The sequence below is a fragment of the Uranotaenia lowii genome, chromosome 3 (assembly GCF_029784155.1).
Source record: "Uranotaenia lowii strain MFRU-FL chromosome 3, ASM2978415v1, whole genome shotgun sequence".
In the NCBI taxonomy this organism is placed as follows: domain Eukaryota; kingdom Metazoa; phylum Arthropoda; class Insecta; order Diptera; family Culicidae; genus Uranotaenia; species Uranotaenia lowii.
Window position 1 is genome coordinate 245,953,345 of NC_073693.1, and position 27,008 is coordinate 245,980,352.

Genomic DNA, 27,008 nt, shown 5'->3' on the forward strand with positions numbered 1-27,008 from the left:
ATCTAACTCCAGCACAGCTAGGTTAACTACGCTCCGACGATTTACTCCACTTGCAGTTCTAATTAGAGCCTGTCGAGTCTTTCCATCCGGTCCCTCAATTAAGTCCTCAACGATTCCTCGGGTCCACTGCTTCCTATCTTTACCAGACACGACATACACGAGATCGTTTTTCTTGATTGCCCTTTGTTCTTGAAACCACTTCGTACGCCGATTTATCGTTGGAAGATATTCCTTTAACCAACGTTGCCATGCTTTATCTGCCAAGTACTGAGACCTCCGAAAAATGCTCCTCAATGCATCTGCTAGTTCAGTCTCATTTTCGGGTTTGAAATCGTCCGCTTTGACTGTTCTCAAGAAATGATTAGGAGTTAATGCTTCTTCTTCGAACACTTCTTGTGATTTGTACGTCAGAGGTCGAAGATTAATCATGTCTTGAACCTCAGATAACGTTGTCCACAGAATCTCATCGGTAAGCTTTCTTCCATCATTTAGCACTTTCATTGATTCCTTCACTGAACGTACCATCCTTTCCCAGATGCCTCCCATATGAGGGGTACCAGGAGGATTGAAATGCCATTTTGTTCGAGAGCTCGAGAATGCTTCAGCACATCTATAGTTGATTTCTTTTTGCATCTCATTCCAGGCTCCTGTGAAGTTAGTCCCATTGTCGGAAAAAAAATCAGTCGGAACACCTTGTTTGCAGATGAATCTGCGAATTGCCATGAGACACGATTGGGTTGAAAGGCCGTAGACCAGTTCCAAGTGAATCGCTCTCACCGACAGGCAAGTGAAAACTGCCACCCATCTTTTTTCAGTACGTCGTCCGATCGTGACTTCAATAGGACCGAGATAGTCCACTCCAACGGCTTGAAACGGTCCAATCTGGGGGGATATGCGCTGTATTGGTAACGGTGCCATTATCGGTGCTTGGGGAATGCAGCGGTTAACTTTACACCACATACAGCTCTTGGCGATGAGTCGAATAGCACGACGTAGACCTGAGATGAAGAATTTTTGTTGGACTTCGTTAAATATAGTTTCACGATTGGCGTGTCCAAATTTCTCATGGTATTGTTGTAAGAGTCGCAGAGTAATAACATGATCACGAGGTAATATGATCGGAAAACGTGTATCAAAGCTTATGTGTTTTGCTTTTTCCATCCTTCCCTTTACGCGCAAGATACCTTCTTCATCGAGTGTTGGTGTTAACTTGAATAACTTACTTGACGTCGGTAAACGATATTTGATTTCGTCGTTGTCACTTTCTGAATTTTTTTCCAGAATACGTATCTCGTCAGAAAACGCATCATGCTGAGCCTGCTTCCATAAGATTGATTCCGCCTTTTGTATTTCGTCGGTCTGAAGCGGGCATTGAACACGACTAAAATTTACCTGATATATTTCTTTGAGTGTAATGTCAACTTTCGCGCAACGTAAAGGTTTTCCAAACTTCTTTCTTTTTAAATTTTGAACATATCGAAAAACTGTAGCGGTTACACGTAATATTTTGTTCCAAGTTGACATGTTATTCACGGGGATAAGTGGGTACCGTTCATCGCTATCATGATAGAGCAAAAAACACGGTTTAATTTCTTCGGAAACATTGAGTGGCGGATTGACTTGTTCTGGCCACTGATTTTCCTGGTCGTATAAGAAAGTAGGCCCTCGATACCAACAGCAATCGTTCTCCAAAGAGAATCCAGTGCCCCATTTCGTAAGTATATCAGCGATATTTTGTTTAGTGGGAACCCATCGCCAGTCCGACACATTTGTAAGCTCTTGTATTTCAGCAATACGAAAAGATACGAACTGTTGATAGTTCCGTGCCTCAGATCGGATCCAGCTAAGAACCGTCCTAGAGTCGGTCCACAAAAAACTTTTTTCAGCTTTCAGAGTGTGGTTTTGTAGAACGGATTTCAAAACTTTAGCCCCACGAACAGCTGCCATGAGCTCTAGTCGTGGTACAGATATACGTTTTAATGGAGCTACTTTGGCGCTCGACATCACCAGAGAAACCTTTATGCCAGTAGACCATTTCACCCGAAGGTAGACTGCGCAGCCGTACGCGTGTTCACTGGCGTCCGCAAACACATGCCACTGCAGAGATTCGATATCTCTAGAATGTAAATTCCCAAGATAACAACGGTCGATTCGAACATTTTCAACTTGGGACATCATGCTGATCCATTTTTTCCACTTGGCATATGAATCGTCATCTATTTTTTCGTCCCATTCGCAGCCAGTGCGCCACAGGTCCTGAATAAGCATCTTTCCCAGTACAGTGAATGGAGAGAGTAAGCCCAACGGATCAAAAAACCCCATGACGCAACTGAGGACGATACGTTTAGTCGGTCGTGAATCTCCATGTAAGTATTTTCTAACTTCGTCTCTATGAGTAGTGGAAAAAGAAAACATGTCATCTTGCGGGTTCCAGATAATTCCTAAGACTCGTTCATTGTTGGTCTCTTTGTTTCGGCTGATTTGAATACTTTGGATCGCATTAGGCTCACCTATTTTAATAAGCAATTCTCTTGAATTTGAGACCCAGTTCCGAATCTCAAACCCGCCCTTGATATGAATGTATCGTACCTGAGTGGCTAATTCAATCGCTTGTTCTACAGTGTCTACGCTGTCAAAATAATCGTCAACATAATGATTATTTACAATTGCAGCCGATGCCTTGGGGTACTCTGTCGCGAATTCACTAGCGTTAAGGTTCTTTACATATTGAGCCGAACACGGGGAGCATGTTGCGCCAAAGGTGGCTACATCCATGACATAAGTTGTGGGAGGCTTGGAGCGATCTGCGCGGAAAAGAAACCTTTGTACTTGCCTATCTTCTGTCCTTATTCGGATTTGATGATACATCTCCTTAAGGTCGGCTCCAAAGGCGACTCGGCGCTCCCGGAAACGATTGATGACAGCCGGCAAGGACACCGTCATATCTGGACCTTTCAATAGTTGAGAATTCAGTGAAACCCCTTTAACCGAGGCTGCCGCATCCCAAACTAAACGAACTTTATCGGGCTTATTTTTATTCAAAACCACATTCAGCGGCAAGTACCACGTTAGGTGGGAGTTGGTTTCCGACAGTTCTTCAGCTGTCGCTATGTGAGCATAGCCCTTTTGTAAGTATTGTTCGATTTGTGAACAAATATTTCCGTACAGTTGAGGCTTATTTATTAGTCGCCGTTCGAGTTCCTGCATGCGACCAAATGCCATACCGTAGCTATTTGGAAACCAGGGGCTATCTGTATTCCACAGAAGCCCGGTTTCGAAACGGTCACCGATTCTCATCGTGGTCGTTTCCAATATACGACGCGCTCTCTGGTCTTCCTTTGATTCAGTTGATATTGACTCAACAGACTCATCTACAGAATAATACAGTTTAAGTAAATCATGTATTTCCTGGTTAGTAGGTTCCACATGGATTCCTACATAACCACTAGTCGAACATGTTATCGCTTCCCCGATTGGGCCGTAAATCGACCAACCTAATTTGGACCGTACTGCAATAGGGTCACCGACGTTTCCTAGTCTAGTCTCCAGGGGGGCCATCACATCCAAATTATTCAGTCCGATGAGAAGTCCAGGCCTTTCTCCAGAGAAGGATTGAACTGGTACTTCAGTTAGAAAAGGATAATGCACTTTAAGTTCCTCAGCGTTCAAAGTTTGCACAGGTAGAAGTAGTTGAGATACCGTTCGAACACCTCGTAGCACCCAACCGTCACTGTTCGCCTTCGATGATATTTGCATATCTGCTCGAATTGAATCTTTCTCGGTTCGTGTTACATCTGCCGTCCATTTAATGGTGAGTGGGTCTAGTTGGCCAACTAAGTTTAATCTTTTTGCGAGACAATTCTCGATCAGGGTGACTGACGCTCCTTCATCAAGGAAGGCAATCGTGTTCACGACTTTTCCGCGAAAACGTAAACTTACGGGAATCATTCGAAACATGATATTTGACGAGTTTGGAAAGTGTGCATTTAAAGATACGATTGGACCATCTGACGGATGGAGCAAGGAATGGTGACGCCCCTGACAATCTCCTACATTACAGCGCATTCTACGGAATCGACAAGTGAGTTGACCATGATCGTTCAAGCAAGTATGGCAAATTTGCCACTGTTCTGCCAACTCTAGACGTTGCGCTTGTGGCATGTTTTTGAAAACGTCACAGAAACGTAAACGATGGTCCGTACGCCCACAAGCTTTGCACGGCTTTTGAGTATTCCTCGGCCTTTCTTCGGTTATGTGATTGAAAACTGCTTTCTCTTTGGATCTTACTTTTTGGGGATCTGACGATTGACTCAAGTCGATATTTGTTTCGCAGATTTCCGCCACAATTTTGGAAACGAATTTAGCAAAGGTGCGAAGATTGACTACAGACTTTCTCTTTTTGTAACGAGCCCATTCTCTTTTGTTGATGGCTGGTAATTTAGCCACGAAATCCTGGATCAACGTGGGGTTCATTAAATGGGTTTTCAATTCAGCGGCTTCCAAATGGTCGCAAAGCTGTTCCACGGCATTTCCGAAAGGGATATAAGAATTCAACCTTTCAGCCTTTGGTGATTCTAAACTACGAATCTTGTCAACATAGTGTTGTAATAATAATTCAGGACGACCATATAACTGTCGAAGTTTCTTCAACACTTTTGGAACGGTTTTAGGATATAGAAGCATCCCACGTACTTGTTCTAATGCAGGACCTTTTATACTTTCCTGCAGACGAATTAAGTTTTCAATATTATTGTAACCACACGCTTCAGTTGAAGATGTGTAGCTACTCATAAACAGAGGCCATTCTTCTGGCTTGCCAGAAAATGACGGTAACTTTCGTGTTAGCCCGTTCCTTGCCGTCAACTGAGTTTTTGTTGGCCCGTCTCGATTTGTTCCAAGGTATCGTGAAGCATCTTTTGAACTGTATAGGGGAACATGCCCTATTATGCGCCACCTAAGCGAATCGCTGATTTTCTATGTATTCCACGTACAAATTGTGTTGAAAATGGGTGCAATCGTTGAAGAAAAGTGTTTTCTACAAATGCCTATGATATTTTATTACTCAAATTGCTTTAGTTGCTTCAAAAATTTGATTTTTTAAAACCATATTTATAGCCACAGAACAAAACTGTGTTGCAAATACGCGCCGCTGTGTATTCAATATGCGCCTAGCAGCCGAACGCACCCGAAAGCAGCCGAAGACCAAAAACACACCAATACTTACAGACACTTTGACTGAAAAGAAAATCAAAATGGACTAATCAAAATTTTGAAAAAAAATGAAAAGTAGATTTTTTGGGCTGAATTAACGCTCAAAATATGGTTTTAGACTTTTTGATCATTTTCATTGAAAATTGGCCTTTTTGAAAAATTAATGCTATTTTCAGCCTACTACGATTGGCGCGTTATAACGAGCGCATGGGCCGTGATAGAACATACCCATAAAAAGCATACCTTTGAGAGTTCAGTATGATTTTTTAGCTTAAAATCATAGTTTAGATTCTCCTCTATCGATGTGTCAGAAAATATTGTCTTATTCGTTCTTCTCTGCTGGGTGACGCCTTATTGAAAGTGTTTTAAAATTTAGATCGAAATGAAGAAAAACTCAAATTATGAAATTATCACGACACAGGGTCATTTTAAGGAAAAAATCATACTTGCCATGACCAATCACAGCATTTAGAACAAATTGGTAATATTTTGCAGGCTTCAAATGTTTCAGATTCTCCAAAACAAAGGTGGCGCGTATTAGCCACATGGGGCGTTATATGAACTTTTCCCCTAAAGAGCTAACAGAAGCACTATCTGTTGAATCGGAGAAGGAGCTATCCATGATACTATCAGTAGTGCTACTTTCTAAATCTGATGACGTATCTTTATCGCAGCTTCCGCGCTTTGGAAGCTTGGACGAATTTTTGCTGATGTGTAGTTTAGATTTTCCCACAGGTGTCGAAGTTTTACTACAACCGCCCTTCGCCATTCCGGTCTTAGATCCGATACTCAGCTCAGCTAACTCCTTATCCATGGCATCCATTTGGGATTGATAGGATTCACGCATTTTCTTGGCTTTCTCTAAATACATCCGTTTATCATTTAAAGCTTTTTTCAACATCTGTTCCTCTAACTTAAGCTTCCGTTCCCGTAATTCTGCTTCCAATTCGTACTGCCTTGTCATTGCCTCGATTTCCATATCTTGTTTTTCCAAAGCTTGTAGTTTTTCAGTCTCATGCGTTTCTTCTCTGACAGACTGATTAGTGTCCTGCATTCTGATCGTTTCATCTTTATTTTCGCTCCAAAGACTCATTCTTTGTTCAGAAGTTGTGCTTGATTTGTCGGAACCTTCTGTTTTCTTCAAAGCACCCTTTCGCCCTGCTTCTTGCTTTCTTTGAAATTTGTAGAACAATTGTTGGCACGCTTCGCTCGGACAGAACCACTTTTTTTGTTTTTTCACTTCGTCTGTGACTCCAACGCAGCGATAGTGGAACCATCCAGCACAACCATTGCATCCTACCATGCCTTCGTCTTGCGTAGAAGTTTCGCCACATTTTTCACAGGCGGTAATTGTGAAATCCTGCCTTGATGCCATTTTAAAGGTATTGATCCGTTAATCCGATATAAAATTTTTGAGTTTGTTCCGGTATTTTCGGATCTATTTGAGACGGATTACTATTTTTTGCAGCAGTATAAATCAGCTCAACTGAAAGTGTATTAAATCTTTTAGATGCTTAAAATATTTGTTAAGACTAAGATTACTTACAAATTTTATAGTTAACCTTCTCTCCTTAGGCTTTTACTGACAGGATTTAATCTTCCCTTGATCTTCTTCTCCAAACTGCCTTAAATCAACCTAATTTAAATTTAGAAATTTAGTTTCCTTCTTTTAATATTGATTTGTTATAACTTACAATGATTGTGTCTATTATGCACAGCGGAGAAGGTATTTTTATCTGATTGATAATTCTGACTTCTTTGAGGTTATGTTTGATCTGTTAATCAAACTAACTTGCGAATTTATCTTAGCTGTATCAGGTAAGTATTTTGGTAAGTATTCAGGTAAGTATTTCAGGTAAGTATTTAGGTTATTATACTCACAGTTTCCTTATTTTAAATTTTCAGGTTTGGGCTAATAATTGCCTAACGTGCCAATTCGATCTCCTCGTGTCCTATATTCGTAAGTATTTTTAGGGTATATTTTTATGTTTTTATTATTTGAAAGTGATTATTACTAACCGTGGATGATACTTCTAGAAGTAAAGCACTTTGCAATTAAAGCCACTGATAATCTTAAGGATTTTAACTATATTTTAATCTAAATCGCAAGCCTTTTGCACCAGGTGGTTGATTTTCAGCACTCAAACTATCTATCTTGTTATTTGTTTAGTTCTACTTCTACCCAGAGTTGCCATCAAGTTTTGATGGTCATTCTAAATTGACACATGGCTATGGGCTGCCTCAACAGACACCCGGAAATAGATTTTGGACGTTATTTTTAAATCCAAGGTGACAGGTTCCGCCTAGCTGTAAAATGTTGTAAACAGAGATGCCAATGTGCCTGATTTTTCAGGCATTGCCTGATTTTTCAAGGCTCTGCCTGACAACCTGATAAGCCATTGAATTTTCCTGATTTTCGAAAATATGCCTGATTTTGCCTGATTTTTGGGAATTTCTTGAAAAACGGGCAGTGAGGACCTGGATTTGGTACCATAGCTGAAGTGAAAAAGTGAAAATGTGGCTGAATCAAAGCAATCGAAACATTCCCGTTAATTCTTATTTGAAAAAGAGATTTAAGAGCAAGTTCACTGGTGTTGGGAAAAAGTGGTAGAAATTTTAAGATTTTGAAAATTTTACCATGCAAAAATGTGTTCAAGATCTTTGGACGTTGTATTTTTTTACAGTAGGGGAGAATGAGGATACTTGATCCCTGGGGATACTTGATTCCTTAGCTATATCTCCAAACTGGAATGTCGTACAAAGATCAAATGTTCTAGAAAAATGTGCCAAATGGAACAAAACAGCAATGGTTGAATCTCAAAAATTTTTAAGAAAATAAGTTTTTGGGTTATTGAACTTTGTTTGAAATATTTCACAAAATGTGACTTGAAGATCTTTTTTTCATCATTTTAAAATGTTCCTTACATGGAAATATTATAACAAAAATATTTATTCCAATACATCAATCTTTCGAGTGTAAAACGAACTTCAAAATACAATATTTTCAAAGCGATGGAAAACTCCCAACTTTTTTCAGAATAAGTTTTCTAAAATGTTGATTTTGGGTACAATTGATCCCTAATATTTTCTGTGGACTGGCGGTTTTAGCATTTGTAAAATGCTAGCCATCATAACTTCGAAAAATGTACGCTTAGAGTTAAGGAAAGAAGATCTCTTCAAAGAAACATGAAGTTTCACTGAGATCCTATGTGAGTGTGAACGTTTTTAATATATGGGTACAAATGATCCCGGTATATTCTTCTTCTCAATGGATCGTGGTCATTGCTGATTACGAGATTACTGATATTTATCCAATAGCTAATATTCATCCATCAATTATCTGAAGAGAAGGTAATTGATTTTTTCTTGTTTATGAAAAATTGCGCCCGTAAGTATGCAATGTCATAAGGGTTGAGAATAAGCTATAGAATTTTTTTTCTGGCAATTATAGATTGTGAAATGAAAACAAACATGACCAAAATAGTCAATTAACATTCTATCTTGGAGTGTTGTTTGATTTTTTTCCATGGATTAGGGCTTCCTGAATAAAGGATCAAGTCTCCCCTAACTTCAAAAATATCGCTTTTTTTTTACTCCCACGAAAATGCTTCTAGTTCATCTACGGGTTCAAGTATCGTTCTAATTTTAGGATCATAGAAACTTGAAGTTACACGCTGTCAGAAAATGTAAAAGAGTGCGAGTTGCTAATTTTTTTCAAAAAGATATGGTGAATATAAGAAAAGGGGATCAAGAATCCCCACTCTCCCCTACTTTTTCTATTTCAGCCGTATGTGATAGAAATATTGCTATTTTTGCATCACAGCATGCGAAAATACAACACGTGTTGTAGAAAAACTTGAAGGCCACAGATCTTAAAAATGATTTTGAATGGCAAAATTTTCAAAATATTCAAAAAGTGACAAAATTTCTATCACTTTTCCCCAACACCAGGGAACTTGCTCTAAATGGAATCTTTCGATTGCTTTATGCAGTAGAATTATTCAATGAAATAGTCTAACTACACATATTAGAGTGAAAATGTCAAAAAAAAGGTCATCACTTTGAACGAAATTTCCGTTACTTTAACGTTGCCTGATTTTGCCTGATTTTTATTTCGCCAGTTCCCTGATTTTTTAAAAGAAATGTTGGCAACCCTGGTTGTAAATGATTGAAAATCCTATGGAAGCCTCACAACATAGATATTGAGTGAAAGGGCTAAACGAGTAGAAGAAGTATATCACTGCTCGACGCCATCTTCAAATCCAAGATTCCGCTTAACGTAGCGTTGCCATCCGTCCCGCAAAAGCGGGCATGTCCCGCTGTCCCGCTTTTTCTTCAAAATGTCTCGCTTTTTTTCTTGGAGAACTTTTACTAAATTAACTCACTAACACTGGAAAAAATCAAACTTAAATCTTAATTTGAATTTTGTGATGAACAGAAATCTTCCACATACGTCTTTTTCTCAAAATGAGTAGCATTTTTAAAAGTTCATTTTAAACAATAGCTAGAAGTTGGTCACTTTTGGTAAATTCGTCACTTTTTTAAAGCTGGTCACTAGACTGCCTCAAATGACCCGACTTTTGAAAAAGTTATACGCTGCAGGCTAAAATTGATCCTGGGTCTAGTACAAGATCTCATGCCAAATTTGGGCCAGATCGGACCACGGGAAGGGGTTGCTCAACGAGCCTGAAGTTTGTATGGGATTTTGAGACATTTTGTTCGAAAGGAACATGAGAAACCAGTTTTCCGTCAATAACTTTTGTCTCCTTCGACCGATTTCTTTCAAAAACGGGTTTTCTTGAAGCCTAAACTATGACAAATATTTCATCCGAAGGTTTCATTTCAATTAAAGTTAAGATAAAAAAGTTATTAAGCTTCAAAAATTGGCTAACTTTTTTAAGGGTGATATTCATCACTGTTTTAATGAGGCGACTAAATGTCCGACCAGGACACTCAATCTGAAATACATGCCGTTTCGTCAAATAATGACCGATTTTAACCATTGATGTTGCGCTCGATTGCAATTTTTAATTTTTTTTTAATATTTGAGTTTGAATGATATACACTTGATAGTTCGGAAAGAAGTAAGGGCGGAAAAACGCTTGACAATTTAAAAGAAAAATTGCATATCCACAGGGGCTTAGGAACATGACTGGACGATTTGTGATGCCAATAAAAAAAATTAGTTTTTCATCAATAACTTTGGTTTCCGTCGACCGATTTCTTTCAAAAACAATTTTTCTAAAAGCCTAAATTATTATAAATATTTCATCCGAGGACTGCATTTCGATAAGAGTTAAGATAAAAAAGTTATTAGGCTTCAAAAATGCGCTAACTTTTTTACGGTGGTATTCATTACTGTTTATGAGGCGTCAATATGTTCGACCGCCCCGATTCATTGACAGTGATGAATACCATCCTTTAAGAAACCGTTTTTGAAAGAAATCGGCCAACGAGAACCAAAGTTATTGATGAAAACAGGTTTTTCATGTTTCTTCCGAGCAAAATGTCTCGAAATATCATACAAACTTCAAGCTCGTTGAGCAACCCCTTCCCAGTGATCCGATCTGGCCCAAATTTGGCATGAGATCTTGTACTAGGACTAGAATCAATTTTAGCCTGCAGCGCATAACATTTCACAGGTTCTGAATTTCCCATACAAATTTGGGGCAGTCTATTGTACATATTTCCACATTTGGGCGACTCAACCGCCAACAATCTTTTTTAGATCGAAAAACACATGGACCAAGGTTTTATGATGGCAATAAAATGATAATTTTTCGAAAAGAGGTCCTTTTGCATTTTTCTCACGTTTTTATTATATAAGCTGTAGCTTTCTTTTGATAGAGAATGAGGGTGAATCTTCTTATTGGCATCACAAATCGTCCAGTCACCAGTGGTCACTCACCAGTTACTTTTTTTGAAATTTGGTTACTATTTAAAAAAAAATCATCCAAATTTTGTAGGTAGGTTCTTAAATTATCTGAACTATGTTTTTTTTTTAAATTGTATTCCACAGGTCGGACTTGATTATCCGCTGATTCGATTATTCGTATTTTAGGACACAATTTCTTTCATAAAAACGCGTTTTTATCAACGTTTATTTTTCATCTTATTCGATGAAGCTCTATTACAATTTGCTTTGTTTTTTTTTAATTACATTAAAGTGGAATAACTAAAATAAAGTGAAGTTTAGTTGAAAATAAAGATTACGAGCTTACACATTAAAATGTGGAATTTAATGTTCAGGAGAATGAATTGGAACATCAATTTGTTTAAGATACAACATTTTGATTTTTTCCAATAATCAATTGTTCCAAAAGGGTTTTTTCTAAAGTCTCATATGAGGCCCTTGAAGTCTAAGGGATATAAATGCATAAAAGCATATGTCGAGAAAACACGTTTTAAATTGTTATGTTTGGCCATTTTCCATATATGTACCTACATATTTCTCGAAAATTTGTTTTTTTTCTGTTGAACGTAGGAGTACTAAAATCCTAAAAATTTGAAAAGCTTACCAAATATAATTTAAAATATAAAGAATAGTTTGAGATTATTAACTTAAAATCGACCATGTTTACACTTTTACCCCTTTGACTCTGAGGACCTCATACATTTTTGCTTCGTAAATTTCACTCGAGCTTGGACGTTTTACCACACACGAATAGGGTTTCAATACGGGTTTTGAATTTATTATTTTTCGAAAAAATTTCATGAATGTTTTTCGTGAATTTCTTGGGTCCTCAGGTACAACATTTTTTGTTTTAGTTTTTGTAACTAAAAGATACTAAGTTAGGTATAAGATTAGATAGCTCAGTTCCACAATAGAAAAAACTATTATGCTTATTATCAGATATTTAAAAAAAAATCCCGTTATAACCTTAATGATGAGATTTTCTCATGAAAACGTTACTTTAAAATTTGCTGAAAATATGGATTTGTTTTGAACTTAAACCAAAAATAATAAAAAATCTCAGGACCTGAAAAAACAAATAATGACTCAAAATAAGTCAGTCTAGGAGCTTATGAATCCGCATTTTTAAAAAAACTGTTTTTGTTTAAACAGAGCTGACAAATTGATTATTCAACCCTCTGGTTGTTATTTTTGAAGTCTCTATTGATATAATTTTTGACATGATGTGGTCATTTATTTTGCTCTAATTTGATTTAAAAATAACTATTTTGCCTTATATTGTCGCTTCTAGTCTAGCCATACTGAATAACTCTAAAGAACTTAGCATCACAGAAATATTATGATTCAGTGTTCTTGAAGCACGTTCAACCAATTTCTGAAGAAAATATTGATTAAATAGCTTTAATTATAGATTATAGAGTTATACACATTAATCACAACGTGCCTTCTATTATAAATACTGCCTCTACTCGCATAACAGTCCCGTTTAAATTTTCGTCATTTTTTATCTAACCTGACAGTTCGTCATTTTGAACATAGGGCTTCAATATAAAAAAATAAAAAAGAGATTTTGTTCTAGAAATTTCGAAAAAAATATCAACTCGTGGCTGTCCCATATGAAATATACCCGCATAACAGTCCCATATGTGAAATACCACGGATTTGGTTACTTTTCAATGCTTCTTTCGGCGAAATAGTCTTTGATTTATTGCTTTGAATCATTTAAAAAAGATTTAAACTCACTTGATGTCGAATTATGCACACTAGTTCTCGAAGGCAGGTCAGTAAGAAGGAAGGAATGTCTTCCTGAGCAAAAAATTAACTGCAATCAAAATCGTAAAAAGATTCAACTTAGCAATGTAGAATTCACAATATTTTTTCCAAAAGTGTGTTTTTTCTGATTAACTGCATTTATAAATTCAAAATGATCAAATTTAAGTCTTAGAAAAAAGCTTGGTTAGCAAAACATATCCTGTATGGGACTGTTATGCGAGTAGATTTGAAAAAGGTCTCAAATATGCTCGCATAACAGTCCCATAAAGAATAAAATGGTGCTCCCGACGATACCGATGGCCCAATTTCTAAAATTTCAGGTCTTACGATTTATTATGACCACCTAGAACACATTCCATCAAACGATTTTCGTTTATGGTGAAAGTTGTGGTCATCATTAAAAAATATATTTCAAAACAGAAAAAGCTGATTTTTTCGCTTGCTTGTTTTTTGCATATGGGACGTTATGAAGTAGGGGCAGAATAGAGATGTACCGAATATTCGGTTGGCCGAATATTCGGCGCCGAATACCACCAAAAAACCGTTAAGCCGAATATTCGGCTCACCGAATAGTTGAGCTAGATATTCGGCCGAATAGGCCGAATAGGCCGAATATTTATTTTTTTTTTCAAATTTATACAAAAACAGATTTCTCAAATTTTTCAACTGATGTTGGATAATTTATAAAATATCTAAAAGTTATGGAAATTTCGAAGGGGGGGAGGGGGGTGACAAAAGAAGGAAATGATATTTGTTCCAGCCTTATTAATGACAAAAATCACAAATATGACCAACATACCAAACATTAGTACGGAAAACAACAAAAGCGCTCAATGCTTCTCAAACTTGATGAAAAATGAACCACTGAGATAATCTGAAATAATGGTCATTTAAGTTTCAATCTTTCAACTTCTTGATTTTAGTCCAAAATATCCATCGAATATTCCATTTCCACACAAAGCTTTTATTTTTTTATTTCTGAGGTACGTGGGAAATCTATCCGAATCTCGTCACACTCACTGGAGACCGGTTTTGCGCAGTGGACATGCTTGACGTTAAGAACGCCTTCAACAGCCTCAGTTGGGCAGTGATCCGTATGAGGATTCCGGCATATATTTGTAGGATGGTGGAGTGTTACTTCCGCAATCGCCAACTACAGTATAATTACCATAGTGAGGGACTGGAAACAGCTAGTGTCTCGGCAGGGGTTCCACGAAGATCGATTCTTAGCCCGGTATTTGTAAGTTTTAAAACCTACCACCCCACCGGCGTTACAGGGACTCCCTTTATTAGGCCTCAGGGCGGCTCGCTTACCAAAAGAAATCGCAGGGAGTTCGAACTCTAAGATCAGGAAAACCCCAATTATGCACTTCTCTACCTTTATTTGAAAATTGCAATGCGCAAACTAGTAATGACTAGAAATATACGGTACCTTTAAGGGCCAAGCCCTGGTTGTCGCTGTTGAAACTGGCGGATCTACGGCGATGATGACGATACTGCTGACCAACAACTCTGTCGGTCCAATTCCGGCCGGCAACCGGGATTTTCCTTCCGTGAATCTCTACGGCGAAGACGAATTAGCGGGTTGGAGAGCTGGTTGGTCGTTCCGAAGGGTTCGTATTGCGGAATCGACAACCCCCTTCGACGTGGGACCGTCCGGCGGATAACTGCTATCCGTGACGACCGGGACTAACTACCAAGGCCGATTCAGGGACCAGGGATCAGGGACAAAGGTTGGCTACTGTCCCGCCAAATGGTTTCTTTTGGCCAAAACTTAGGGGTCCTGTTGATGAATCAGGCGTTAGTGTTCCGGAAAGGAACAAAATGGCGGTTCGGCGTCTCCTGGCTTACCTGGTGTCTGGCTTTTATCACTTAGATATGGGTTTTGTGTGCTGGAGGTGTCGTGCACTTTGTACTTCACAGTTTCGTAGTACTAATCGAAGTGAGCCAGCACCAGGAAGCCGCCTTTGTCCGGCCTTGAACCGCGAGTATAGGTCGTTGCTCTTCCATTGTGGCGGACACGATCGTTCGCCTTCGTGAACTCGTCGGGCGTCGCTACCGATCGGGATGGTTACCAAGCAGCGCGGGTTACCATAGATGGCCCTCTGGTTGTCAGGTGCTGAAGCTTCGTGGCTGCATACTGGTGGCTTGTGGCGCTGTCGTCGGCTTTGAAGACTACATAATTCGGGGAAAACCATCACCCATCATTTTCCCTCACTGCGATATTTAAAAACTACAATTACCCGCGACAAATCACTACAACCTCGATGGAAGTGTTATTTGACGCTTACATATTGTGGAACATCGTTTACGACGAACTGCTGAGACTGCGTCTTCCCACGAGAGTGGACTTGTGGAATTCTCAGACGACGTGATTTTCCTGGAATCGGGCCCATCAACCGAAGAGGTCACAGTAGCGATCGAGAAGGTGCCAAGTTGGATGCGCTCCAAGAGCTTGCGTCTGGCTCACACAAGACCGAGCAGGTGCTTATTATAACCAACCTGATTTCAGCACAATCAGGGACTATTACAGCTGGACCGTGCGCAAGTACCTGGGGGTGATGATCGACGACCGGCTGAGTTTTACAACCCACGTCGACTACGCCTGCAAAACTGCAGTTTTGACTGGTCATGGATGCTTCATGCAGTACCATGATCATCGGTTTAGACATGTGGCCTCGCCATTCTGCCCAACCTTCGGTGACACAGTTGAAACACCAGAGCACGTAGTGTTCAACTGTCCGAGGCTCGAAAGGGTACGCACTAACATTCTTGCCCTCAGTGGACCAGACACGACAGCCGACAACATCGTGCGGAGGATGTGTGAGGATGCCAACACTTGGCGCGTGGTCAGCGATGGGTTCACCTGGATCATGACTGCCCTGCAGAGGAGTTGGAGCCAGCACCAGTCCGCGACCAGTGTATGGTGTCTCTTCGCCGGGAAGCATCTGAGTAGTTTGTGACCAAACCTAGCAGTAAAGCATACGATAAGACTTTACCTTCTGCGTATGCCGAGCTGCCATGACGTGACCTTCTCCTCAGTCGAACTCGTAGGGGGTAGAGTATTCACGTCGCAGAGTACTTTCGGGTAGAGTGGTCTGACGTCGCCGTTGGATGAGCTACTCGAGCCGGGTAGGATGACATCACCGTCGGGATTCATCTGAGTCGTAGGCGTAAAACACCCGTACGTTTGCAGCGACAGGCGCGAGTCTAAGAAAAGTTGCTCTCGATTCGGCACACGGCGGGCACAACCAAAGGATGGAGGGAGACCGGAACACGGTCGTAATAGAATGCCCTTTCGGCGGGGAGTCTTCGAGTAGTGTGCGTCGCGAACGTTGTGTAGGATACCTCCATCGCTGCGGAGTATCTGAGTAAAACGCGCTCCCTACAACGGAAGCTGCGGGGATAAGACTTTACCTTTTCCGCAGTCGAACTCGAAGAAGGAGGAGTTTTGACTTGAAACCGAGTCAGCCGATGAGCGTTTAAGCGCGGACTTGGTCTCCCATCACGGGTATAGCCTTCGTTCTAGGTCCGGATGGGAATTATCGCCCAGGTAGAGTTTATGGCGTAGGGGTTCATAATATCTAGAGTCGACCAATTGCACCCATGGACCCAGAGTAGCATACTGGGGAGACGCGATGGATCGTCGCGCCTTTGGAATGCAATCCCTAAAAAGAATTAATCAACTAATAAAAAAACTCACTTGCAATTCAGTGCCTCATTGTAACTTATTCTCGAAGCTTAAAGCTTTCTTTTTCATAAGCAAAATTAACAAATTAGCTATCACTTTTTTATTAACTAAAGTAAACAACTAATGCTACTGATGATTGTTTTTCATAAGCAGAAATCTAAACCTTTTGAAGTGGTGGAAGTCTCAATCCACCTCAGTTTTTTTACATAAGCAGAAGTTTCACTCGCCTCTCGTTTTTTAACAAAATAACCAAAAGTCTTAAGCAGAAGTCTCAATCACGACTAACACAAGTTGAGGTTATTTTTTATACATAAATGAACGAAGAAGTCCCATCCTTCTTTAACTTCTTCACCAGTCGCAGTTTCAGAAAGGCATTTTTTTTCAAAACCAGCTCAATCAGTTGTTAATGCTGTTAGTTATTTTATTTATTTTTATTTAGATGGTTTTCCGTTTCAGGACATAACCTGATGAAAAAATATTCCTCAAATTCATTTCGTCCATGGCAACCGTTCTCCAACTTCTCGGGCATCCCACATACTTAACAGCAACTGTTGATTAAACCAGAAGTCCCAATCTGCTGTACCTGAGCATTGTTGCAGGTCTCTTTACAAAATGTTATCTGAAAGGTCAAATTGTAATGGAGGAAATTCGTGATTCTTCCCATATCCACTCATTTATCGATCGTTCAGCGCTAAGACGATTAAAAGTTATGGAATCACTCCTTGCTAAAATTACGGAATGCAATTCCCAGAATGAAGCGATTTCGATGTATTGACAAGTGCAATTGCATTGCGATTTTTCAGCTATCAATCTTTCTAGCGGCCCGAACGTGCTCTAGCTGATAATGATGTTATCTAGATGTTATGATAAGAATTAGACAGAGCTAGAAAAGGCTCTCTTCATCATTTGTTCAGTTTCAAATACGATACCGAAGAAACTCGTCGGCGCGGCTAGCATTTAGGAGCGATTTAGGCACCTTTTTTTCCGGAGAAATATGAGCAATATGGAGCACAACAATCTGCCCGATTGGAATACAAACGAAACCTACCGACCGGTACCCCAAATGGAACTGGCAGAGGATGTAAGGGAAAAGTTTATATTTTATTTTTCAAACCTAATGGTATTTGTTGTTTTCAGACCAAGAACCCACAAGATGCTGAAAAGAAATTACCTCACAGAATACGAAATGGATCAAGTAATATGTTCAGTCAAAGCATTTTTGACCTTACCTTGATCACGATCAATATTTGTCAAATTTGTTACATTCTGAAGGTGGGTCCTGAACTGGGAATACTGTATTACATAATGCTCGGACTGTTGGGCGTTTCTCTTTTCTTGCTGGTAAGTGGCTGATATCGTTTTACCTTCATCGATTTATGTTATCTTTTTTTTTTTTCAAATCACGTCGACCATTTCAGTGTATCCATGGATTCATGGGACTGTTCGGAAGACTTCGCTGTAGCTCGCCACTGTCCGACAGCTGTTTCAATTGTCTGTACAATACTTCGCTGTTCATGGTTGTTCTGGTATATCTCGTTAATTTGATCTTCAACGTGCTTAGTTTGAAAGAAACCGAAGAAAAATGTCAAATTATTGTGAACAATATCAGAAATCGATCTGTTACATAAATTTAAGATACACAAAACGCGTCTAATTGAAGTTCAAATCGAATATTTTATTACAACATTCAACCAAACAATCTAACTATTATGCCTAAAACTACTAAAACTATCCGAAATTTTCGCCATCACTTTCGAGTCCTGGACTAACGAACTCGACCATTTCAATCTTAACCTCTGGCTTTTTATTAGGCGGTTTGACTGCTGGTTTCAGAAAAGCAGAATCGAGCACGGTGTTATGTGTACGTGTTAAGTGTTCCTGCAAAGCGAGTTTACGTTGATATTTCTCATCACAGAGGGGGCACTTGTACTCCTTGGCATACTCCCTGTAGATTCCCTGGTGGGCCTTCAGGTGGGTCATCATATTGTACCTAGAAATAAAATGAAAATTAAAAATAAACATCGGTTAGGTATCTAGCACGAACATTCCGTTAAATACAACAATACACATACCTTTGGGCGAACTTTTGCCCACACGTGGGACAGGCGAAAGGTTTCTCACCGGAATGTACCTTTGGAAAGAAAGAGCGCGGGTTAAACCTTATGCAAAATTAAAACCGGTAAAAGACAATTTAAAGTTGGCACTGTTCTGTTACAATGGGTTTTATAGGAGAAATTAGCTTACCCGCATGTGGCGCTTCAGATGAGAACTAGACCGTAACATGTAGCCGCAAACTTCACACTTCTTCTCTCGGATATTTCCGTGGGTTAGTTTGTGCATGTGAAACGAGGAATAATGAATGAACTGTTTGCCACACGTATCGCACTGGTATGGTTTTTCACCTACGAGAAATGGGAAGTAGAAATGAGTTTTTCTAAACGTTCAATTTTTATTTTGTAGAATATCGCTTTAACGTATGGTTTATTTGTATATTTACCGGTATGCATAGGTACATGTCTGGTGAGTGCTCCCTTGTGATTAAACTTTTTCCCGCAGAACGTGCAATCGAAGTTGGACGTTCGATTATGTTTGGCAACGTGGGATGCCAACGCAGATTTGGTCTTAACTGTTAGGCCACAGATATCACATGTGTGCGAAACATGCAACGCGGAGTCCGCGAGATCAGCCTCTTTCAAGTGATGCTCATTTTGATGACGCTGGAATGAATAGATTTCAGTGAAAAGTCCACAATTTTGTTAACGTTCGAAGATACCTTCAACTGAACTTTGGAGCTGAATTGAACGTTGCATTCCAAACACTTGACAATCCTGTAAAAAATTCGCTTCTTTGGAATTTTGTTGACTACTTCCGACTTGTCCTGAAGCGCATTTATGTCTTCCACATCATCCTTTTGAATTTGTGGAAAATTTTCGTGGATTTCGGCTTCATCGTCTTCCAGTCGTTCTTCATCTATATATTCAATATCGTCAACGACAAAATCTTCACGCGTTTCTCCTGCTTCTTTGTCTTCAACTTCCTCATATTCAAGGACAGCCAGGTGGAGATCATCACTGGATGTACTCGTTTTTCGATGAGAGTGCTCTTTCATTTCATCGATAGACGAAAAGCTCATCCCACAAGTGTTACATTTCATGGATACAAACTTTCCAACACTTTTGGTATCGTTATCAGTCATTGTATCGGTAACTGTGTCTTCGTCCTTTGCCGATTCACTATAAGCTTCATCCTCATCCTCCTCTTCAGGAATTTGTTCCAGCTCAACAAGATAATCGGCCGAAGAACTTTCACTGCGCTGTTCTTCTTCTTCTTCTTCTTCCTTCAGACTTGCTGAATCCAGCACGACTCTGTCGTTCCCGGCCATTGCCAAGCTCTTGCGCAGCAAATCCGTAAACTCCTGCTGGATGATCACCGCCTTGGTGTAGGCCGCATCGTAATCGTTCAGCTTTACCATGCACTCGTGACAAATCACTGCTGTCATCAGACTGGCTTCGTTCTGGGTCAAATCGCTTTCCAGGAAACGTTCCACTACCTGAAATAATTAATTATTGTTTGATAATTATTATAGTTTTCATCGTAAAAATCTTGAGTAGCCAAATGATAAAATATAAATTGATAAAAAAAAATACCAAAAAAGGTAACTAGGGCAAACATGAGGAAGTTTCAGAAAATGTCACAAAATTACAAAAATGATAGAATTGACAAAAATCACAAAAATCACAAAAATGACAAAAAAGTTTTATATAAACTACAACAGTAACAAAATTTAAAAAAATAACAAAAAATACAAAATTACAAAAAAGGAAAATCATAAAAATTTTAAAAATATGTTACAAAACTTACAAAAATTATAAAACTTACCAACGTTACAAAAATAAAAAAAAAATTATATATTAAAAATATTACATAAATTTGAAAAAAAAACCTAACAAAAATTTTTAAAAATAAAAATAGATAAAACAAAAAAAATCCAAATCGACAAAATTCAAAAAGTTACAAAATTGAAAAAATAAACCGAATTGATCAAATTGACTTTATCAAGTTGACAAAATTGACGGAATACACAAAAATGAAAAATTTGACAAAGATGACAAAAATTATCAAAATGCCCAACTTGGTCAAATGGAAAAAAAATTACAAAATTGGCAGAAATTACTAAATTGGCTAGATTTGACAAAATTGATAAAATTGAAAAAATTAATAAAATTGACAAAATTTACAATACTGACAAAATTTTAAAAATTTATCAAAATTGACTAAATTAAAAAAAATACAAAATTGAAAAATATTAAAAAATTGACTGATTTTTTCACGCGGTACGGAATTTGTCTTTAACGTATGGGACTTGAAATATTTTCGCTCAAAAATCTGCATTTATTTTGCAGAATATTTGTCAAACATTTTTATACACTCGGCTGAATAAATCTTTTGAAGTAAAACGCCTTAATAAACACACATATGATTAAAAACAATATCATGACAAATAATTTAATGCAAGTGTGAAAAATGTGGCTTTTTTTTGTTCAATACTTTAAGAAAATTTGGGAAAGCGCCTTAATTTATACTATTAAACAACCTCAAATTTTCTGCATGTAACCAAAACGCCTTTTTGTATGCAAGGTTTCAGCATATTCCAAAAATATAAATTTTTCCCCTAATAGTTTTTTGCTGATTGTAATTTCTATTGTTTTCTTATTCACATAAGTTTGTATTGGATGGATTTAAATCTCAATTTTTGATTGACTGCAAAAAAGAGAATCTATTTGCAAAATTTTGAATCCACTAATTTTTAATCAATTTTTGAAAAAACATAAATTTAAAATCATTGTATATCTAACTGGTAACTAATTTATATTCGAAAATTTCAACTTACCTTATAAATGGTAGTTCCCGAATATTTTGTCGTAATCTGCAACAGGTTCCTGAAGAAGAGCGACGTCTCCTCGACACATATGAAACACTTTTCCGTCCCGTTTTCCATGATTCCGGCTCAATGTGGATCTACTTTTTTGGGGTTTAGGCTTAGTTACTTAAAATTGTGCCAGAAACTGTAGATAAACTCAATTTAATGTTAACATTTCGAAATTTCTGCTGGCTTGTTTACGTTTTTGCAACTGATTTATTTTGTAAACAATAAACAAAGCTACACCACAAAAGACGATTAAGCACAACATTACTATTTTTAACCAAATGCCATAACTGAAAAATTAGGATGTTACGCAGCAAAACATGCAAAGCATCTTCGAACGATTGTACTATTTTTTTCAGGAATTGTTGGTTTTCTAACCTAACACCGTCTTCAAAAGAAACTTCAAAGGGCATCAGTATGCAAACAAATTTTGTTTGCTTCTTTTGGTTAGGAATTCAAACCGGATAACTATACAATTTCTATGGTTCATTCTACAGTAACGGGCATCACTAAACCAAAATTTGGTGAAATAAATTTTTTGTGCAGTTTTGAACATCTCAGAATCAGCGTGTATTTCAACCGATACATATTTATAGCAACCGAATTTATAGTTTCAAGTCCGAACCCTGCCAGCTTGTCATCATCGGAAAAGTTCGTGCATGGTGGAAATCGACTAGCAAAAGTGGTGTGAATTGTGATTGTATTTCGTTGAATAAAGCAATATTCTGATCTATTTCTGGTTCCGCGACTCGGAGAAAACATGTCGAAAGCGGAAAATCGCGAAATAACCATCCGGCAGCTGTACACGGAGCTGAACAAGCAGGGTTCCAATGGCGAGTATGAGAAGGCACTCAAATCGGCCAACAAAAGTAAGTCGATCATCATCATCATTGACTCAATTTGAATGTTCATTATTCTTTATACAAGGTGTGCTTGATTTTGTTACCTTGATTTGAATGGATATTGAAATTTAACAAAATGATAGTTACAATTTAACGAATGATATATCATAACTTTAGCAAATGATATTCAAATTCAACAAATAATAATTTAAACTTAACAAAACTATAATTGAGACTTTACTAAAAACTTTTGCAAAATGTTTTCCAACAGTTTTGGCCCTAGAACAGAACGAACAGAAGGCGCTCCAGTGCAAGCTAGTTTGTCTAATTCAGCTAAACAAGTTCGAAGAGGTGATCAAGTTCCTGGACAGGACCCAACCGTCGCACGATTGTACCTTCGAGCGGGCCTACTGCGAATACCGGATGAACCAGCCGGAGGCGGCCTTCAAAACCATCCAGAACAGCGGCATCAAACCACTGCCACCGAATCTGAAGGAACTGCAGGCCCAGATTCTCTATCGGTGGGTTTTTTATTGATTCATTTTCAGTTAAAAATGATTTTAATTTTTTTTTATAGTTTGGAAAAGTTCGAGGAATGCTTCGATATGTACAAGGACATCATCAAGAACACCCACGACGATTACGATGACGAAAGGACCACCAATTTGAGTGCGGTGGCCGCCAATCTGAGCATCGAGGGTTCGAAGAAGGAGGTTCCAGCTTTGCGCGAGGATACCTATGAGTTGACATACAATGCAGCTTGTGCCGTGGCGGGAAAGCAGCAGTTTTCGGAGGCAGAGAAAAAGCTGCGTACCAGCGAAAAACTGTGCCGCGATTTTCTGGAAGAAGATGGAGCAACGGAAGAGGACATCCTGGATGAGCTGGCGATCATTAAAGTTCAACTGGCTTACTGTCTGCAGATGCAGGGCAAGAGCAAGGAAGCTTCTATTATTTACACTGATGTTTTGAAGCATAAAACCAACGATCATGCTTTGACGGCAGTCGCCAGCAACAATTTGGTGGTCATCAACAAAGACCAAAATATGTTCGATTCCAAGAAAAAGATGAAGGCGGCAACTTCAGAACAAGCCGAACATAAACTGACCCTAAAGCAAAAGAAACTGATTGCCTTCAACAATTGTCTGTTGGCTTTCTTCACCAATCAATCCGATTGCCATCTGCTAGCCAGTCGTTTGGGAAATGCTTACCCGGATTTAGAATTTCAATCACTGCTCATTCGAGTCAGTCAACTTGCCCGGGACAAAAAGTTCAAGGACGGTATCGAGTTGCTCGAAACCTACTTGAAAAAGCAACCCAAACAGGAGATGGAAGTGAAATTTGCGATTGTGCAGTTGCACCTTTTAGCTGGCAATCGAAAGGCTGCAGTGGAGATTCTTCAAAGCTTCGGAGAAGCGAAATACCGTGCTGGAGTCGTTTCTGCCCTCGTTACTCTATATCTTGGTTTAGACAACAAATCGGCAGCCTCTGACATACTAAAAAATGCCGTCGAATGGTACAAAAAGAACAAATCAACTGCCGGAGGCGATTTAACCGATATGTGGCGTCAAGCAGCCAGCTTCCATCTGCGTGGAGGTGAACCGGAAACTGCCGCAAAAAGCTTGGAAGAACTCCTCAAGAACAATCCCAACGACATGAAAATCCTGGCGCAGCTGGTCATCGCCTATGCCCAATACAACCCCAAAAAAGCTCAGGAAGCTAGCAAAAAACTACCTGCCCTAGAAACCCTAGCAACCAGCCAAGAAATCGATGCCCTCGAGGCCACCAACTGGATGATGATTGCCAAGGCAGTCAAAAAGAAAATTCCCACCTCCGGAAAAACCGACCAATCTCCAGGAACTCCCGGCAGCGAAATTACCAAGCAGAAGAAAAAATCCGTTCGCAAACGCAAAGGAAAACTTCCCAAAAACTACGATGCCAGCTCGGTTCCAGATCCGGAGCGCTGGTTGCCCCGATACGAACGGACCGGCTACCGGAAGAAGCGCGATCGCAGGGTGAAGGAAGTCATGAAGGGAAGCCAGGGTACGGCTTCCGGCCAGGCCGACCAGTATGATATGAGCAAATCGTACAACCAGAGCAAACAATCGCCGGCCACCCCGGCGGCACACGAAATGATTACCTCCGGACCGGCACCTCGGCAGCTGCCGCGCAAGAGCCAGCACAAGAAAAAGAAGGGCAAACACTAAAGTGTGGATTCTGCGCGCCGGACAGCATTTATTCGGAAATGGTATTTCAAAGTTTAGCTTTTTCAAATAAATATTTGCATAACAGTGGTTTCCGGTTATTAGCGATGACCCTCGTGACTTATTAAACTAGGCATTTAACCAACAGAAAAAAACATATATATATAAAAAAAACATATGTATACAATTAGGAAGTAAGTATTATTTTTTACCGTTGGGTAGAATTTAATGGAAATTTGGGTGGATTTAGTTCATAGTGCATTGTCTACATCCTGCAAGTTTTAAAGTCCAAGAGAGAACAAGGATCTCTCGCATCGTTCCATCGCTAAAACGTTGGGAATCACGAATTCCACGGTGTCGCGAGTGATTAAGCGGTTCGAAGTTCGAGGAATGATTGAGTGAAGGAAAAAGTATTCCGTACAGCACCAAAAATCCCAACCGCGTAGTTGGGGCCTTCAACCGAAACCCAAACGCCTCCGTTCGAGATGCGGCTAAGAAGCTGCACCTAACCCGAAGTTTTGTCCAGAAGGCCAAAACAAAGGCTGGGCTTCGAACGTTCAAGGTACAAAAGGCCTCTAATCGCGATAAGAAGCAGAACAAGTCTTCAAAATTCCGTGCCTGGAAGTTGTACCTCAACATGCTGACAAAAGTTGAATGTAGCATGCTGCATCATGGACGATCCTACGCCGTTTGGCATAAAGTCATTTGGCATAAAGCCGTTTGGCATAACGTCGTTTGGCATAAAAGTCGTTTGGCATAAAGTCGTTTGGCATAAAGTCGTTTGGCATAATGTCCGTTTGGCATAATGGACGTTTGGCATAATGGTCATTTGGCATAATGTCCGTTTGGCATAATGGCCGTTTGGCATAAAAATATAAAAATTTATAAGGTAACATAAAATGTTGCTAAACATTAAAATACGTAAGTTTTTTTTCAATTTACCAATTTTCTAGGTTTAATCAAATCCCTAGGAAGGCCCCGTGTTTCTAGGTTTACCCAAAGCTAGGGACAATCCCCTAGCCCGGTCCGCAACGCGAAGCGTAAGGACCATACTTCATTTTAGTTCGAACGCGAAGCGTGAGGAGGCTTCCTCGAAATTTGGATCCATCATTTTAGGACGGCCACGTCTTTCTAGGTTTATTCAAAGCCCTAGGAAGGCCCCGTGTTTCTAGGTTTACCCAAAGCTAGGGACAATCCCCTAGCCCGGTCCGCAACGCGAAGCGTAAGGACCATACTTCATTTTAGTTCGAACGCGAAGCGTGAGGAGGCTTCCTCGAAATTTGGATCCATCATTTTAGGACGGCCATGTCTTTCTAGGTTAATTCAAAGCCCTAGGAAAGTCCCGTGTTTCTAGGTTTACCCAAAGCTAGGGACAATCCCCTAGCTTGGTCCGCAACGCGAAGCGTAAGGACCATATTTTATTTTAGTTCGAACGCGAAGCGTGAGTAGGCTTCCTCGAAATTTTTATCCATCATTTTATGCCAAACGGCTATTATGCCAAACGGCCATTATGCCAAATGACCATTATGCCAAACGACCATTATGCCAAACGGCCATTATGCCAAACGACTTTATGCCAAACGACTTTTATGCCAAACGGCGTTATGCCAAACGGCTTTATGCCAAATGACTTTATGCCAATCGGTATACAATCATCATGGACGACGAAACATATGTGAAGGCCGACTTCAAACAGATCCCCGGCAACCCGTTTTTCCATGGCCAAGGATAAGTTCAGCGTTCCGGAGCATGTCCGCACTCAGAAGATGTCCAAACTTGCGAATAAATTCCTGGTTTGGCAAGCCATCTGCACGTGCGGGAAGCGGAGTGCACCTTTCGTGACCCAGGACAAGATGAACGGACAGGTGTACATGAAAGAGTGCCTCCAGAAGCGGCTGCTTCCTCTCCTGAAGGCCCACAACGTCCCAATAATCTTCTGACCGGATTTGGCCTCATGCCACTACTCCAAGGACGTGCTGAAATGGTATGCGGACAATATAAGGTCAATTTCGTGCCGAAAATGTTCAACCCTTCCAACACTCCGGAGCTCCGCCCCGTATAGGTTTACGTGCAGTAAACGGTTGATTCACAGGTTGAACAGAATCTTATGACCGGGGCCAAGGTGCGGACATTTGCGGCCAAGGTGCGGACATTTGCGAATGGACTGCAAATAAAATACGAGTAAAATGAAGTTTAATAGTTATTTTTCAATCCCTGAAAATTTGATGGCAATCGGATGAAAACTCGAATTTTGCGAATCAATTTTGTGTGTGTTGCAATCGCCATCGAGGGCACCCTTGTTCTGGGACCATATGACGGACAGAGAAAATGAAAAAAGCACGGACTGCTTAGATTGTAGCATATTTTCAGCGAAATGCGCGAACACAGTGCTCGTGCAGAAAGGTCATTCTTAATTCGGATTTTATAGTGCGAACTGCGAACATCAATA

At 39.6% G+C, this 27,008-nt stretch overlaps 3 protein-coding genes across 3 annotated transcripts; 2 read left to right on the top strand and 1 right to left on the bottom strand.

Annotated features, from left to right (window-relative positions):
- The first annotated feature begins 16,775 nt into the window (after positions 1-16,775).
- LOC129757197 (uncharacterized) lies at positions 16,776-18,255 on the top strand. Its single transcript, XM_055754331.1, has 3 exons — positions 16,776-17,670; positions 17,727-17,930; positions 18,008-18,255. Exons 1-3 carry the CDS (start codon positions 17,584-17,586, stop codon positions 18,215-18,217), a joined length of 501 nt encoding a protein of 166 aa, XP_055610306.1. The 5' UTR covers positions 16,776-17,583; the 3' UTR covers positions 18,218-18,255.
- LOC129757196 (zinc finger protein 12-like) lies at positions 18,241-21,713 on the bottom strand. The gene is made up of 6 exons (XM_055754330.1): positions 21,481-21,713; positions 19,363-20,139; positions 19,087-19,306; positions 18,834-18,991; positions 18,662-18,720; positions 18,241-18,579 (listed from the first exon to the last, which is right to left on the bottom strand). The coding sequence occupies exons 1-6, from the start codon at positions 21,586-21,588 to the stop codon at positions 18,318-18,320; spliced, it is 1,584 nt and encodes a 527-aa protein (XP_055610305.1). The 5' UTR covers positions 21,589-21,713; the 3' UTR covers positions 18,241-18,317.
- Positions 21,714-22,164: 451 nt separating this feature from the next.
- LOC129754521 (signal recognition particle subunit SRP72-like) lies at positions 22,165-24,646 on the top strand. The gene is made up of 3 exons (XM_055750646.1): positions 22,165-22,385; positions 22,630-22,879; positions 22,936-24,646. Exons 1-3 carry the CDS (start codon positions 22,277-22,279, stop codon positions 24,560-24,562), a joined length of 1,986 nt encoding a protein of 661 aa, XP_055606621.1. The 5' UTR covers positions 22,165-22,276; the 3' UTR covers positions 24,563-24,646.
- The last annotated feature ends 2,362 nt before the right edge of the window (positions 24,647-27,008 follow it).

Excerpts from the sequence above, each read along its gene's own strand:
- LOC129754521 (XM_055750646.1), top strand. The coding sequence starts at position 22,277 with ATGTCGAAAGCGGAAAATCGCGAAATAACCATCCGGCAGCTGTACACG. Across the intron at positions 22,386-22,629 it reads ACTCAAATCGGCCAACAAAA|TTTTGGCCCTAGAACAGAAC; the intron begins GTAAGTCGATCA and ends GTTTTCCAACAG. Across the intron at positions 22,880-22,935 it reads CAGGCCCAGATTCTCTATCG|TTTGGAAAAGTTCGAGGAAT; the intron begins GTGGGTTTTTTA and ends TTTTTTTTATAG.
- LOC129757197 (XM_055754331.1), top strand. The coding sequence starts at position 17,584 with ATGAGCAATATGGAGCACAACAATCTGCCCGATTGGAATACAAACGAA. Across the intron at positions 17,671-17,726 it reads AAATGGAACTGGCAGAGGAT|ACCAAGAACCCACAAGATGC; the intron begins GTAAGGGAAAAG and ends TGTTGTTTTCAG. Across the intron at positions 17,931-18,007 it reads GCGTTTCTCTTTTCTTGCTG|TGTATCCATGGATTCATGGG; the intron begins GTAAGTGGCTGA and ends CGACCATTTCAG.
- LOC129757196 (XM_055754330.1), bottom strand. The coding sequence starts at position 21,588 with ATGGAAAACGGGACGGAAAAGTGTTTCATATGTGTCGAGGAGACGTCG. Across the intron at positions 20,140-21,480 it reads CGGGAACTACCATTTATAAG|GTAGTGGAACGTTTCCTGGA; the intron begins GTAAGTTGAAAT and ends TAATTATTTCAG. Across the intron at positions 18,580-18,661 it reads GGGCAAAAGTTCGCCCAAAG|GTACAATATGATGACCCACC; the intron begins GTATGTGTATTG and ends TTTTATTTCTAG.